Source organism: Eptesicus fuscus, chromosome 12, assembly GCF_027574615.1.
Source record: "Eptesicus fuscus isolate TK198812 chromosome 12, DD_ASM_mEF_20220401, whole genome shotgun sequence".
In the NCBI taxonomy this organism is placed as follows: domain Eukaryota; kingdom Metazoa; phylum Chordata; class Mammalia; order Chiroptera; family Vespertilionidae; genus Eptesicus; species Eptesicus fuscus.
Window position 1 is genome coordinate 55,099,351 of NC_072484.1, and position 17,255 is coordinate 55,116,605.

Here is a 17,255-nt window from a genome sequence, read left to right on the forward strand (position 1 = left end):
AGCCGCAGTTTGCCGCTCTGTTGACTAATGAGTTTGCCGACCACTGTACTAGGGCATATAGAAGCAGCAATGACAAGGACAGAAACAGAAACAAATGTGTGAATTCAACTAGCAGAGATACTGTCTGCAAACAAAAAAGGATATGAGGGATTGTTTGATAGGACAGTTTCCCTCTCTCTCCCACAAAGTTGTGGGATAGTTGGGAGGGAGGTTAGATCGAGGTGAGAGAGCTTGTTCTCTACATCCACAGGTAGGACAAGATCCTTCTAAGTTGTGTCCTCTCCTTGGGGAGTGGCCTCCACTCAGCCTGGGCACAGGCCCTTACGGTATTGGGGATCTGCTGACCGGCAGTGGAATGGGATGGCCCTGGGCACTGGGCCCTTTTGTGGAAGCAGCAAGGTGGAGCAGCCCATTGCTGTAAATTTAGGAACAGAATACTGCACTGCTAAGTTGTGAGCTAGAAGGGAGACAGGTGCAGAGAGACCATACCACCTAGAACCTTATTTTTAGCAGATTGGCCCTGAAATGTGGTATGTAAGCCAGCTGTTAAGCCAGATAGCCTGGGCCTGTCCTCTGCCTCTCTCAGTCCCACCTGTCTTGGGCATGGAGGGCAAGCCTTGGGTAGGCCTTCTCAGCCCATCTTCTCTAGGAATCCAGAAGCCAGAGGGCTGACAGGAGCCAGGACCTGTAACAGTAGGAGTTGATTCTGCTAGTGTGGGCACCTGTGCCCAGACAGGAGAGGTAAGGCCAGACAGTGCCTCACGTGAGCAGTCCCTCATGGCATCGCTCACTCTCCTTACTTTTCTCTCTTGTTTCATTACAACCTGTGTCCGAAGCTATTTCCTGTTGTCACTTTCAGTCTTGAGCTCCTATTATTTCCAAACTGGGGACAAGGAGTGAAGGAGCCACCGTCTGTGAAAGATGCAAACTGTGGGTTATATAGACTCCAGGTGATCTGCTCATCAAGGCTCGTCCCAGCACCTACTGGGCAGTGGGTTTGGGGGACAAAGAGGTTGTGAGCGAGTGGTGCTTCCTCCCTTTATCCTTATTTTCAGAAGGGCTTTAGTCTCTGAATTGCAGCTATGTCAATGGCAACTAGGGGATGATGTCAAACAGGATGTCTGATAGAGGACCTTGTGATGTGTGGGCCGGAACAATGTGGCCTCGCATGTTTGGCATTACCTTCCTCCTATGTGTGTGTGCATGGTTGTGTACACACACACACACACACACACAGTTTGTTTTCCCTGGGAGTGCATACTGCCATCATGGGGGTGGGAGGGCTTTTCTGTGGGCCACTGTCCCAAGAGAGTGAATGCAGAAGGCCATGTCAGGACTTCCTCCTGAGCTGTCCTCCCTTCCCAAGCCAAGGTGCCTTACGAGGTATAGCTCTTCACTGGGCCACATGGCAAACATCACTGTGCTTGAGAAAACATGGGACACTGACTAGACATTGTGTAGAAGTGTCATATCTGGCATCTCTTTGGGATTGCTGTGCTTCATCCACTGGGCTCACCCTTTCTACATGGTCACTTCCTGCCCAGATTCTACCTATCCTTCAAAGTCCTGGATAGAATTAGCAGCTCAATATGTGATTCCTGAATAAAAACCATAACTTGGTGGTCTAGCTCATATGTGAAGATGCAAATATCACAGCACCTTCCCCCTTCTCTTCCTTGCTGGTATCTTTGTCTTTAGGGAGGCTGTCACTCTAGGCCACTTTGTTCACTAGATCCCCACTGCCCTCCCCTGCCGGCCTGATCTTGCCCCTAATTGCCCTCCCCTGCAGGTCTGATCTTGCCCCCAACTGCCCTCCTCTTCCGGCCAATTTGGTTTTGATTGGTTGGTTTCTATGCCAGTCAGCGTCAAAAGCTTCACCTCCTAGGCAGCCACTGGCTCCTCACAGTTGACCCAGATTTGGTTCTGATTGGTCATTTTCTATGCCAGTCAGTGTCAAAAGCTCCGCCTCCTAGGCAGCCATTGGTTCCTCACACTTCACCCAGATTTGGTTCTGATTGGTCAGTTTCTATGCCAGTCAGTATCTCTGGGCCTATCAATGGGGCCTGATCAGAAAGGTGTGGCTGATCAGCAGCCCTGGTGGAGGCCTGGAGAGAAATGGAGGCACGGATGTGGGCCAGACTGGGAGAGAAAGAGAGAGACAAGTGCTGATCAAAAGCTGCCACAGAGGCTTCCCTCTGGCCCTGATTCGCAGCCCCCTCAGCAGTCAATGCTGGGGCAAGACTGACTTTCAGTTGGTCGAGCCTCGTGGCGACCCAGGGTTTTTATATATTAGGATGCCTCCTGTTACAGTAGTGCTCTCTTTATACACTTCTGTTCTCAGGAATCCTAGAACCTATGGGACCCCAAGTCTTTTATAAGTCAGGCAGCCAGAGAATTTCGCTCCTCTAACTGAAAGATGTATTCTCGCCATGTTCAGTAGGAAGCAGTTACAGAAGTCTGACCCTTATCCCTATTCCCTCAAGAACAAGGAGTAAAAAATCCATGGGTAACTGTTAGATAGGAAAAGGATCTCAAGGTCTGGGCCATTCTTACTAAATGCTATTCTTGCTAAATGTTAAAATGCAGCACAATATTTTATAGACCAACTGTAAGCAGTATGAGCTAGACAGGAACCCAACCCAATAAGTATAGCTAACTGAAATCAACATGTAATTGACCAAATAGTATATATAAGCAATGGCTAAGTCTCCTTTCGGGGAGGCAGAGCTTGGATATGAATACTGTCTACTTGCTTCAAATAAATAAAACTACCTTGTGACAACCACATCTCATTCTTTTTTTTAAAAAAAATATTTTTATTGATTTGAGAGAGGAAGGAAATGGGGAGAGGGAGAGAGAGATGAAACATCAATGATGAGAGAGAATTATCCATCAGCTGCCTCCTGCATGCCCCACACTGGGGATTGAGCCCGCCACCCAAGCATGTGCCCTGACTGGGAATTGAACCGTGACCTCCTGGTTCATAGGTCGATGCTCAACCACTGGGACATGCCAGCTGGACCCACATCTGATTCTTTTTTTGGGGGGGCGGGGTGCTCATTCTTGAATAGAGTATCCCAAGCAGCGAACCCCTTGAGTAACAGAATCAATGCCTCTCTTCCAGTTACAGAGATTTTAGGAAATATGTTATATTTTAGGAGTTGTTTGAGTGATGAAAGGGTGGGTGAAATGGTGAAATGTCAGAAACAGACATTTTTCTATTTCCAGGTGTTTGATGTAGAAGTCCTAAAGCTGGACTGAAATAGGTGATACAAGTTGTAATGAATTAAAAAGAAAAAAAGGGAAGTAGATAATGGGTGAACAGCCACTGCCAAAAAAGGCAATTCACCACTTTAAGGGCCCTAAAGAGGAAGATGTAAGAACCTGAAAAGCAATGGGTCAGAAAGCACACTTAGCCTTGGGACTCAGTGGAGTGGTGCTGGGTAAGAGGGGAAAACTTAGATAGGAGGCTGTTGCAAAAAATGAGAGAGTATGTGACCAACTATGTATATCTGTTATTATGTCCTTGATCTGTGTTTTTCTTATTGTGGTCATACACCCATCATCTCAGGGGAGTCACAAACATAATAGTCCACACCCTTGGAATAAATTGTAATATCAGTCATTTGCATGCTTGGATATGTTAGTGTGGTAACAATAGGGTTCCCAAGATGATAATGGCATAGAGCAGGGAAGTAGTTGTCTTACAGAAATCTGTTTCTCTATTCTGTTTTTAGGGTCAATGCAAGTATTTTTGCAGTTGAATGGAACAGCAGCTTCTAAGAAATAAAAAACAGATGTTAGAGGAAGGCATTCCAGGCTGAGTCAGGAGAAGTCCTTAAGGGTACTCCGTGTTCACAGCTTACCCTACACCTTTCCTTGCTATAATATTTAGTTCTCTCTCTCCTTTCCCTAGGTGTAATCTGACCTTTCCTTGAGAAGGTGCAGAGCTCCTCCGAGTCAGCGTATTCACGCTGCCTGAGATCCGGTGTTTCTGGGTTCGCAGTTGGTCCCTGGGTGTTCTGTTTGTAGAGTCACGGGATGTATAGGCTTCCGCCACTCTCCCCTTCAAGATGGCGTGGTCTCCAATGGCATCTAAAAGATGCCCTGTTGAGTCCTGTCGTCACTTCCTCCAGCTGATGCAGGGTGGCTATCCTCCACCAGAAGCCCTCACCGCAGGACCGTGAACTCAGGTCTTCAGGTATTGGGGAACCAGTGGTGCTCAGCCTCCTTGCTATAATATTGATAGATGCCCACAACCCCAGCTCTCCCTGAGTGGCACCAAGGCTGTAGCAGATCTAAAAATGTCATAATACACTGACTCTCAAGCTTGAATGTCCTTCGAAAGAGGTACCCCTATGTAAAGGAACAATTCCATCTGATTTATTTTAATTGGCTGCCTCCAATAAAGAAAAATAAGTACTTATACCTTACTTTGGGGTAAATGTTAATCATATAAAACCAACCTCTAAAACCAGAAATGAACCTAAAATTTCACAATTTTCTGTTTACTAAAGTTGTTTAGAATCAAGTAAAATTGTTCTATATTTTAAAAAATGTAATGCCTTTTTGGAATGTTATATTAAAAATAACAAGCATCTTACTTTCTTGGAAATACTAACTAAAGTTTCTATAGGAAATTAGCCATATCACATTCTTAACACATCTGTGGTACACATTTTTTAAATTACAGGCAATTTATGGCACTAAATTATAATTGATATGCAAGTTACAGTATGTACCTGAATTTTTGGTATGTTTTTTAAACAGAATAGACATGAGTATGCATGCATTAAATTGAAAAATATAAAAATACAGGTAAAATGTTTATATGGGAATATGATAACTATAATCATTTGAAAATCTGGAAGCATTCCTTAATTTGTTTAAAAAGGTTGACATTTCTTTTGTTGAAGTGAAGACAGTAAATATGAGTTAATTTTCATTCCTTTATAATGCTCCATTGTGGACAGCTTTTTTCTATAGTGGTTAGTATTAAAAAGTATAACAGGTACTCCCAATATATCTCTATATATAAAAGGCTAATATGCAAAGTGATCCCTTGGGAGTTTGCCTGGGAGACTGGGAGTTCGCTCACTCGCTATGATGTGTGCTGACAACCAGGGGGTGGTGCGGAACATGGCAGGTGACCAGCGGCAGCGGCAGGGCTCTGAGGGAGTGAGGGAAGGAGGAGGTGGGGAGGCAGGGAGGCAGGGGAACTGTGCAGTGGTGGTGCATGGGTGGCAAGGGAAGGAAGAGGCAGGGAGGCAGGGAACCTGATCAGCCCTGATCGGCCCTGATCCCTGGACAGGCCTAGGGACCCTACCCATGCCCGAATTTCATGCACCGGGCCTCTAGTCTATATAATAAAAGCCTAAGTGACCGTTATGGCAGAATGACCAGAAAAACCGGTCACTATGATGCACACTGACCACCAGGGAGCAGATGCTCAACAGAGCTGCCCCCTGGTGGTAAGTGCGCTCCCACAGGGGGAGCACTGCTCAGCCAGAAGCCGGGCTCAAGGCTGGTGAGTGCAGTGACGGTGGCAGGAGCCTCTCCTGCCTCTGTGGCAATGTTAAGGAGCAGTGAGCTGAGCAGTAAGGAGCAGCGAGCAGGCTGGCGGTAAGGAGTGAGGGGTCCCAGACTGCAAGAGGGCGCATGCCAGGCTGAGGGACCCTCTACCTCCAGTGCACAAATTTTGTGCACCAGGCCTCTAGTATCTCTATATATACTTAACTATCAATAATTCTTTTTATGAAATTCAACTGCTTTGGTTATCTATTGCTGAGAAACCACCCCAAAAGTTATTAGCTCAAAGGAGCAACCATTTTATTATTTTTTCATGAGTGCTGTGTGGGCAATGCTTGGAGGGATTAACTTGTTTCTGCTCCACATGGTGTCATCTGGGGTGTTTCAAATGGTTAGGGGCTGCTGAAACGAATGGCACAACTTGGGTCATAAATCTGGAGTCTGTTTTCAAGGTCTCCTGGATTCCTCAGTTGTCTTTCATGTGATCACTTCATGTGGTTAGTTAGCTTGGGTTTCCTCACACCAGGTGATCTTAGTTTAGTTGGACTTCCCAGAGCACTGAACTGTTAGTTTCCAGGCAAACTTTCAAAGTTTAGGCCTGACACAGGCACAGTGCCATTTTCACTGCATTCTATTGGTTAAAGCAGGTCATTAGGCCCTAACCCAGATTCAGTGGAGGGAGTTCCACAGGCCCTGAATACTGGAAGACATGGTTCATTGGGGGCCATCTTTGGAGGTTAGCTACCACATCAATGTTTATGAAAGAAATTCCATAAACATTAAACTGACTCTATTTCCTACCAAATAACCAAAAGCAAAGGAATGCTCAACTTAATTGTCTTTCACTATACAAAAGTCTACACTCAAGTCCTTCTGATTTTTTTCCCATGATCTCTCCTAAATTTGTCTCATTCAAATTCTTTTAGCACTGCAGTCTTTTCATTAGGTACTAGAATGAGTCTCATCTAAATTATACATTTCCAGATGTTTGAATTCCCAAAACCAGAAAAATTAAGGTATGACTAACTTAATCTATAACTTTGTAATTTTTAAATTTGTAAGAATAATTAAAACTGTACCATTTACTATTACTCTTGCTTCTTAAAGAAAAGAACATTGAATTTTTAAAAAAAGTAATAAAGAGAATTTCAGACTGAATTAGAATTGCTTATTTTATGAAAACATATAGTACTAGAGGCCCAGTACATGAAATTCGTGCACGGGGGTGTGTGTGTGTCCCTCAGCCCAGCCTGCACCCTATCTAGTCTGGGACCCTGAGAGGGATGTCCAACTACTGGCAGTTGGACATCCCTCTCACAATCCAGGACTGCTGGCTCCCAACTGCTTGCCTGCCTGCCTGCCTGATTGCCCTTACCCACTTCTGCCTGCCAGCCTGATCACCCCCTAACCACTCCCCTGCCAGCCTGATCAACTGCCCTATCCTGCAGGCCAGGTCCCCCCAACTGCCCTCCCCTGCAGGCCTGGTCGCCCCCAACTGCCCTCCCCTGCTGGCCCGGTCACCCTTAACTGCCCTCCCCTGCAGGTCTGGTTGCCCACAACTGCCCTCCCTTTCAGGCCTGGTCCTTCCCAACTGCCATCCCCTGCCATACTGATCACCCACAACTGCCCTCCCCTGCCGGCCATCTTGTGGTAGCCATCTTGTGTCCACATGGGGGTGGCCATCTTTGACCACATGGGGGCAGCCATCTTCTGTGTTGGAGTGATGGTCTATTTGCATATTACCTCTTTATTATATAGGATTATATCTTTACTAGAGGCCCAATGCACGAAATTTGTGCAAGAGTAGGCCTTCCTTCCCCCAGCTGCTGGCACCGGCTTCCCTCTGGCACCCGGGACCTGGGCTTCCCTCTGGCCATGGGCAAGGCACCCAAGACCCGGGCTTCCCTCGCAGCCCCGGCTTCGTCCAGAAGGATGTCCAGTCTAATTAGCATATTATGCTTTTATTATTTTAGATTATTATAGATTCTTCTTATTTGGGTGCAGGTAAGGAAAATTCCATCAATAACTGACACTGGTTCTTGGATCTAGTATTTGGGAACCTCTAGTCAAGCCACTGTTGCTGAACATTGTTAAGGTCCTGTTTATTCTGAATCATGCTAAAAGCATTTGACATCCTTCCCTAGAGACTATAATCATACCGATCAAATTGCAAATTTTATAATTCCCTCTTTTACATGGAATCATTAAAATCTGTGCTAATGTAAAGAATACAATTATGAAATACTTGTCATTGTATTAGGATTGGATAGTGTTAGCATACTCAGCAGCTACGAATGAGGACACTCTGGAGTCAGACTGCCTCTGTTCCAATCTGAGTTGTCATAACCTTGAGCAAAAACCTTTAACCTAATTAAGTCCAACCTTGCTGCACCTCAGTTTCCCCATCTATGATGTAAGTATAATCATAGCAGAGTTCTTTTAAAGTTTTAATAAATACTAGATAAAATACAGGGATTAGTGCCCAGCACATGATAAGCACTCAGTATGTATAATTAACATTTTATTATATTTATACATAATATCAGGATTTTGCATTTGCATTTTTTTAGGATCTTAATATGTATTTTAAGGATAATCTCAAATATCCACAACGTTTTTGAAGAAATTAGTCACAATTAGACAATAAAATTTTAAAGTTGGAAGGAACTTCAATGTCATATGATTCTATCCTGTATAGCTGAGGACTTTATTCAGAAATCACAAAACATTGATATAGAGTCCATCTGTCTTATGGTATAAGACAACTAGTGTGGGTTACAATCATCAGACTAACCTAATAGATAAGTAAAATATATAAACTCCACAGATATTTCTAGCAGCTTTGCCAGGTTGGTTTTCAGTCCCACTTATATTTATCAGTGCCACTCATAGATTAACTACCTGCACTTAATCATATATGTCCAAATAGAAAGCAACATAATGCTCATAGTCTCTGCAAAACAACAACATTCCTAAAAATACCTAAAAATGGTAAAAAGGACAAGCAGTGTTTAAGAAATTTTAGGGCAACTGCCAGATTTATTTTAAGCCCTATGCTTAAAAATAAATTTAATTCACATGACTGGCTTAAAATATCAGAGCCAAGAAAAGTCACTGCAAAAGTATTTAATGAAATACCTGTATTTGTCTAATGGTTGTCTTTGATACGATTCTTGTGAACTTACTTCCTATCTTGACTTATAAAGTGGATTTTATATCTAAATATTTCTTGTATATAATAAAAATGAAAACAGAATAGTCATTTTTCAAACAATATATATATATATATATATATATATATATATATATATATAACATTTTCTTAAGCTCTGACATGATAAAGTTGTTGGACTATTCAGATGCTGTCCAATGCTTTTAAAAAATATATATTTTATTGATTTTTTTACAGAGAGGAAGGGAGAGGGATAGAGACTTAGAAACATCAATCAGCTGCCTCCTGCACACCCCCCACAGGGGATGTGCCCGCAACCAAGGTACATGCCCTCGACCGGAATCGAACCTGGGACCCTTGAGTCCGCAGGCCGAGGCTCTATCCACTGAGCCAAACCAGCCAGGGCTGTCCAATGCTTTTTATGCAGAAAGAAAATGGGTTCGTCTGTAGCATTTCTAGTGTGAAGTAAAACATCCACGTTTTCTATTTGACCTAAAGCTAAAAACTAAGATTGATTAAAAATTGAGGTAGATTTCCTACTGAAAGCAACGAAGAACATCATCAGCTGATTGAGTAACAAGTCTTTCACCCTCACACCACAGTCAGTGAAGCAATTGAATTAGGGAGGAAATGCCTATTATTTTGATGTTCTAATAAGCTCTGGTAAAATCACAATTCTATTTCACTGAACGTTTTGAAATTGAAACGGGAGGATTTCACAGCAAGAAGAGAAATACAATGGGAGTGTTAACGGTGTGGGAGAACTAGTATAAATAACTTCAATGTTTTTCTCTGAGATTATTTTCCTTTTTAAAAAAAAAAAAAGAACAAATTGAGCTTGTCTTCTATGGACTATATTTCCTGGAGTCAATATTTTAATGCTCTCCTGACACACACAGGTTCGGCTTAGGAGGGCTGAGCACCAATTTGCTTTGTAATTTTCCCACAGACTTCCAGGCGGCTTAAACGTTGTGGGGTTCACGGAGGGCCCCCAAACCAAACCCCGCTGGGGCTAAAACCCTGGGGCCTGCCGGCGATCAAGCATCTTGCCTTAAAAACAAAAAGAAAAAAAAAATCCACCAAAAAAACCCGAAAACAAAACCCCAAAGCCCTATCTCCAAAATAACCATAAGCATCCTTTCTTTCTGGTCAGAACTCTCCGGACCGTGGCCGCCCAGAGGAAGCAGAGCTGGGGCAGCAGCCAGGACCCGACCGGAGAGGCTGCGAGGCCCGCCCCGCCCCGCCCTCCACAGCAGCTCGGGAGCCCTGCGTGGCTCCTCACAGCCTGCCAAAGCCAGGGCTGTGCCATCCGCCGCGCCCTGCCGGCTTCTCCCGGTGGCCAGCCGCCCGGGTCAGTCCGCGAAGCCCCGGGCGCGCCCCGCCTTCCGCCCCGCCCAGTCCGGCTCTGAGGAAGCGCCGGCGTGCGCGCGCGCGCGCGCGGGGCCCCGCCGGTTCCCCTTCCGAGCGTCCGCGCCCCGCATGCGCAGTCCCCACCGGCGGTCTCCGTTTGTTTAAACAGGAAGACGGACATATTAGTCCCTCACGGCCCCCCTCGCCCCACCCCCTCGGGCTTTCGCCTTCGCCACTTGCCCTTTCCCCAGCCGGGGCCACCGCGCCTCCCAGAAGCTTCCCCCATCCACAGCCGCCAGGACCCGACTCTCGCCTTCCTCACCGCCCGCTCTCCAGGCTCCCCAAGTCTCCATCGGGCACCGACCTCGCCCTGCCCCGCCGGACAACCGCGGCAGACGCCCCAGAAGCGACGGGAAGAAATAGGAAAAGCGAGGCTTGCCCCGCGAGGACCAGCGCTCGGCCGGCACGGATCAGGGCGTTGGGCCGGGCCAACCGGAGCTGGGGGATGCGGGGCTAGACCGCCTCCAACGCTTCAGCGCGGAGCGGGCCCGCCCGTGGCCCCGGCGGCGGCGGTAGCAGCTGGCACAGCTCCGCACCCACCCTCGCTTTCGCCTTTCCTCTTTTCCCTCCCCTGCTGCCCAGAGGAGTCTCCACCCTGCTCCTCTGTCTCGCCCCCCCTCCTGCCCATCTCGGGACGGGGAACCCTCCATGGCGAAGGCGGCTCGGGCCCGCTAGGCTGAAGCACCTCGCGGGAGCGACGAGGTTGGTGGCGACGGCACTGTCGGCTGTCGTGAGGGGCTGCCGGGTGGGATGCGACTGTTGGCGTCCGAGCGGCTGTGGGTCGCCGTTGCCCCGGGCCCGGGGTCTGGAGAGCGGAGATCCCCTCAGTGAGGGGAAGGAGGAGGGGGAACTGGGCGCACCTGGTGACCCTGAGGTTCCGGCTCCTGCGCCCCGCGGCTGCGAACCCACCGACGGAGGAAGTTGGTTGAAATTGCTTTCCGCTGCTGGTGCCGGTCCCGGGGTTATTGTCACAGTAGCAGCAACATGTCGACTGGGGACAGTTTTGAGACTCGGTTTGAAAAAATCGACAACCTGCTGCGGGATCCCAAATCGGAAGTGAATTCTGATTGTTTGCTGGTGAGTAGCACTGCTCTCTCTTGCGTGTGTGGGATTGCCTTTGCCTTCCCTCTTGCTTTCAGTCTGGCTATCTGCAAAAGAAGGCTACAGCTATGCATAATCTTGGAAAACAACCAAAGGTGGTGTTTTGCCCCCCCCCCCCGAAGAAATCTTGGAGGACCTCTAAAATCTCACGCTGTGGCCCTGTTTATCATTGGACTGACTGTGCTAACTACTCTCTGAACTTTTAGCTCTGGCTCACTTCAACATTACACAAAAGATACTCATAAACCTCTATTGCAGGCACCATATAAAAAGTTAGCCACGTCCAAGTTGTTACTGCATATGTAGTTTGTTGCATGGCGATCTTAGTTATATTATCTTCCTGATCGGCTTGACAGTATTACTGGTAAGACCACTTTTCATTTAGGATTTAGCTCCTGAGTTAGTTTTTAGATGTGGAAGTGACAGTAGAGAATCATATCGAGGAAGTGATTTTCGAGTAAAAAAACGTTATAGGTGACTTGAGCCTGAAGGAACTTTTTGCCGGACTGTTTAATCTAAAAACTCAAGGAAACTGATGATAGGTCATTACAATATTGCAACATTATTGATTATATATTTTATCATAACTGCCATTTTTGGTGGTATTATGCTTAACAATGTCACTTTTAAAAACATTCTAAAGAAGATTTTTATGACATGAAAGACCCAAATCCTATTTTAAAAATCCTTCAGTGGTTGGTAGTATAGACAATCAAGTAACTGGAGTTTTTAAGGTTTGTCAATTTCTTTTAATAGTAATACTCTTTTTGTAAGCGAGTTTCTTCTTTTACTTTACTGAAAACTGAAACTTATATAATAATTCTATTTTAGTCCAAACAGAACCATATACTCTCTAAAACTGCAGGGCGTATGTAAGTGGATAGTAACTTACAGCCTCCTCAGAATTAATGTTAGACGTACACAATATTTGGTATTAAGATTAAGTGAACAAAATACTATAATGCCATTCAGAGAAATAATACCATATAAAAATTTCATCTTGAATCAGGAAAATCATGTAGATTGTTTAAAATTAACAATTAGTTACTCTACATACCTGTGTATATTTTTAAATGTGTGTGGTTTTACAGGAAAGTTTTTCCCCCAAAGCTTTCAAAATTACTCTAAGAATCCTTGATTATGGAAATGAGTCTTGTGAGTTGTATGTTTGAAATGTCTCACTCACCTACATTGTGGATGTACTTCAGATTGAGAAACAGAAAGGAGGGTTGATGCTTAATACAACTTAAAACCTTTTATTGAATGGGAGAAGTGGGAGGAGTTAGAATATATCTTTCAAGTAAGGATTTCTATAACTTATAGGAAGTCTAATTTTTCTTTTAATATACAATTTCCATATAGTATGTTTGATTTTACTTGGCTTTTTGATCTCTTTATTCTATGAAGTTAGGGAGGTTATAGTAGTTGTTTTTTTTTTTCATATTTTAGTTGTCTTCTAGCCTCTTGCCATAGCTTCATTTGGTGGGTACCTCAGAGATTTATTGAAATGTGGAGGCTGCAAGGAAATGTAAATCTTGAACTCTTTCCTTGAAACTCCAATCTATTTAGGAAAACCAGACCTAATCTCACATACATACATAGAAACAAAGCAAAACACTTCACAGATTGAGAAAATATATGATAAATTTCAAATGGTTGGTATAGGTAACATATGTTCTTGGGTATTGAAAGGAAGCAATCACTGAGAGTTGGGAGAGCCAGGGTATGCTTTATGATGGATGGATAGGATTTAGATAGCGTATCCTTAGGTGTAGTGGAGAATAGTATGAATATGTAGAGGGTAGAGACATGACTGGCTATGACATGTTTAGGTGGAACAGAAGATAAAGTTGGAAGGATAGATTGGGGTTAGAATGTGGAGAATTTGATTGTTAGGCTAAGGAGTTTAAATTTAGGATGTTTTGACCATTAAATATTTGTAAACAAGACTATGCCAAGATGAATGAAAAAATGGACCTGGTAGTTGTGCGCAGGATGGGTTATGTGGAAAGAGACTGGAGATGGGGTGAGATTGGGGAAGACTTAAAAAAATTATTTTAATAGTCCAGAAATTATTAAAGCTCCAAATTGGAATATTAGAATGGAGAAGGAGGCATTGCTGGAACTTGATTGACAGGATTAGGAAGGAGAAGAGGGAACAAGAGAGAGAGAGAGAGACTAGGTAGATGATCCTAAAAATTTTGAGCCTGGATTATATAGTGAGATTGGTGAGGACAGCAAAGTCAGTTTTGGAAAAAGCTTAGAAAGAATAGGCAACAGATACATTCAATGTTAGATTTGTTTTGTTTGAGTGGAAACTGGACAACCACAAAGAAATGACTTGTAGACTATTGGCAATTTGAAACTCAGCTCATAATTAAAGATAACAATTTGGAAGTAATTTGTACAGAGGTGCAAGTTGAAACTGATATAATGATAAAAGGGTAAAGATGAAAGTTGAACAAAAGGAAGAGTCAAGAAAGTAGGCAGTCAAGGCTTTTTAGAGTTAGGATGGCCAGGTACCTTGTAGCCCAAGATTTCTAAAAGAACATTTTAAAACAGAAGGTAATCAACAGACAGATTTTTCCCCCTTGTAATCTTATAATCTTCATTCTTTTTTTTTGTTTAGTTTCATAATTGTTTATTGATAGCTGTTGAGATTTATCACCATATTAATCTGAACTTGTAAAGATTAAAATTTTATTTGGAGACAAAATCCTTTTTCCAGTTTTGTAATGTCTAGTATGAATTTCTCTGTGTGATATTTTATGTTTATCATTAAGTAGTCATTCATTCATTCTACTATTCAGAATGACCTATCAGGTAATTTTATCTTTTTCTGTGAGTCTGTTCTCACTCTTCCCTGTCTGGACTTTGGACATCTCATGTATCATGGGGACAATAACCCACTTATTTTTATTTATTTATTTTTTGTTAATCCTTACCGAAGGATATTTTTATCATTGCTTTTTAGAGAGAATGGAAGGAAGGGAGGAGTGGGGGCGGGAAGGGGGGGCGTGAGAGAGAGAGAGAGAGAGAGAGAGAGAGAGAGAGAGAGAAAGAGAAACATCCATACATCCATATGAGAGACGCACATCTATTGGTTGCCTCCTGCACGTGCCCCGACCAGGACCAGGGATGGAACCTGCAACCCAGGTACATGCCCTTGACTGGGAATTGAATTCTCAACTCTTTGGTGAGCAGACTGACACTTTAACCATTGAGCAACACATGCCAGGGCAGGACAATACCACATTTGCCTTTCTCTATTATTTTGGCCTTTGTTGATTTATTCAAGTGATACTTACTGAGTATGCTTTATGTGCCATGTGCAGCACTCAAGTTCTAGGGGGTTGTTTTGTAATCTCAGATTATGTTTATTCTCCACTTCCTTGACTAGATCCACTCTTCAGAAGTGAAAGTTCCTAAACCATTTAGTACTAGAAGAGTTTGCTGGCAAATGTCTTTTAAACGACCTTACCCACCAAATAGCTTTTTTTGTTGCTCAACTACTTTTAAAATAATGTAGCTGGATAAGTGGTTATCCAGCCTTTTCTTGAAGACATAATTTATTCTAAGGACTAGGTAAGTTCATTTTTTCATATTGCAAATAAAAAGTGCTAAAATAGTCTGCATATACTAAGATAATATTATCGTAACTATTTACTTGTTTCCCAGATCATCCAAATTGCTCAAACTTGGTTTTTTGTAAGTCAGATTCTTTCCAGTATCCTAATGATTCTATTACTTAATGGTCCATGTTATAGTGTATAGTGATTATCAAGAACTGTTTTCCTTTTCCAACAACTTTTTTTTTTAACCTCAGAATTATTTTTATCTGGGGCTGCTAATAATTTCTCAATAGTTAAGATAAGTGGGTGGGAGGGTTAGGTATATATTTGTTTTGAAGTTTAACATTTCTTGAAAATACAGTTATCTTGCCTGTAGCACGTTGAGCACACTCCTGTAGGATGCTAGTTAAGAGCATGACCTTTTTTATTTTTGTTTCTGTTTAACTGGTGGAGGTATAGCAGTGGGGTGTGTAGAAAGGAGGGAAGGGAACCAGTATTAGTTGAACAGTGCATACTGAGTTCTAACACAGCTGTCCCCTTTGTACATATTTGTTGCTACCATATTTTATTAGCTTTTTAAAACATTAAAATTTTTTTTTATTGAATTTGAGGGAGGGAGAGAGAGGAACAAATATCAATCTGTTGTTTCACTTATTTATGCCTTTATTGGTTGATTCTTATATGTGCCTTGACCAGGGATTAAACCCGTAACCTTGGTGTATGAGCTACTCAGTCAGGGCTAGTTTTGGGGAGGGGGGGGGAAATGTTGAAGGCAAATCTAAGTATCAGGTGTTCCTTTTGAGCTTTTCTTCTTTTAAATTCTCTTTTCCTGGGCTTCTTGACCTAGTGTTTTTCATCTTTTCGTTGCTGATTTCTTTTCCTCTTAGCCTCAGTCTTTGGCTTATAATGTTTATCTTTCTCTTCACTCTCTTGGAGAGTTTATCCATTTTTTTAATATGTCTTTATTGATTTCAGAAAGGAAGGGAGAGGGAGAGAGAGAAAAACATCCATGATGAGAGAGAACCATTGATCAGCTGCCTCCTGCATGCCCCCTACTGGAGATTGAGCCCACAACCCAGGCATGTGCCCTGATTGGGAATGGAACCGTGACCTCCTGGTTCATAGGTCTGTGCTCAACCACTGAGCTTTGCCAGCGGGGCGAGTTTATCCATTCTTACAGCTTCAAGTGCTATTATCTCTATGCCCATGCTATCCAAATCTTTATTTTTCATGCTTTTGGGGGGGGGAGGGGAGGGTGTAAATCCTATATATTTGACTGCCTACTAGGCATTTTCACTTCGATGTCATGTTATTCAGATTCTTCCTATTTCAAAATAAGCTTTCTCCCATGCACTTAACCTGTTTTGTCATCACTATTGCTAAATTGGAATTTTTGTTTTGAACATTAATTTTGACAATCCTAAACCACACATTGGATTATTTCAACAGATTTTGGCTAGTATTCCAGATTCTATATTGATGTTTTATTCCTCTGTATATTCTACTAGTTGAATTGATCTCATTTAAGGATAAAGTACTGTTAGTGGAATGAAAAGACCTGGAGTCATTAAAACTTTGGGCCTTAAAGCTATTTGCCTGCCATTGTTCATAATTTATGAGTTAATGGGTGTTACCAGTATCAGTTGCATATCTGGTTAGTTTGGACCAGTCTGTTATGATGTTAATATGTTGCAAGAATTTTTTAAAAAAGAAATGATGGATTTGTTCAGCAAATCTTTGTGTGGGGTCTGAACTTGAATTCAGATGTAGACTCTGCAGTGTACTTACTAGATGATTTTGGTGAGTTTTTTTAACCTCTCAAAGCTCGTTTCAAAGGATTAAATAATATAGATAAAGCAATCACAGCATATGGCATCTAGTAAGCATTTAATTGCTAACTATTATTTTTGTCATATTTATAGTATTCTTGTTATATACTAGTCATTATGCTTAGTCTGGAAGTTGGTAATTTATCTGGTACCTCAAGCCATGCCCATAAATTCATAATTCATCTGTACTTAATTGAAGTGTCTAAAGCAATTGTAACTGAAAATGGAGGCATTTAGATGGACTTCAGTAACATGAAGAGGGGATTTTGGAGACTTCATTCATTTATTCATGATTTATAACATACCTACTTTGTGACAAGAGTTTAGATTGATAAGAAAGACAGTTGAGAGCTGGTTTGTGGAAATTTAGTTGTTATCTTGCTCTCTTTCTGTGTGTCTTTTATACTTTCAGTACGTGTTCGATAAATAGACTGTCTTGCACTACAGGCACCCTGTGGGTGTATAGAGAGGTGGTTCAGAGTAACAGCTGAAACATGAATTGGGCCATTCATTAATCTCTTGAGTCAGAAATGTTTTTAATCGAGAAGGAGCCACATGTAAAATTTTATAATGAACAAAGAGTAAATTCTCAGTTTTAGATTACATTTTGTATTACTTTACAGTTTAGTTTTATTTCAAGAT

At 42.8% G+C, this 17,255-nt stretch overlaps 1 protein-coding gene across 1 annotated transcript in view; it reads left to right on the forward strand.

The window, feature by feature from the left end:
• The first annotated feature begins 10,273 nt into the window (after positions 1–10,273).
• ROCK1 (Rho associated coiled-coil containing protein kinase 1) overlaps positions 10,274–17,255 on the forward strand; it is a 135,618-nt gene continuing 128,636 nt past the window's right edge. The window contains exon 1 of the mRNA XM_008160185.3: positions 10,274–11,188. Within this exon, the coding sequence (XP_008158407.3) occupies positions 11,096–11,188 (93 nt within the window). The 5' untranslated portion in view covers positions 10,274–11,095. The remainder of the gene's footprint in view (positions 11,189–17,255) is intronic.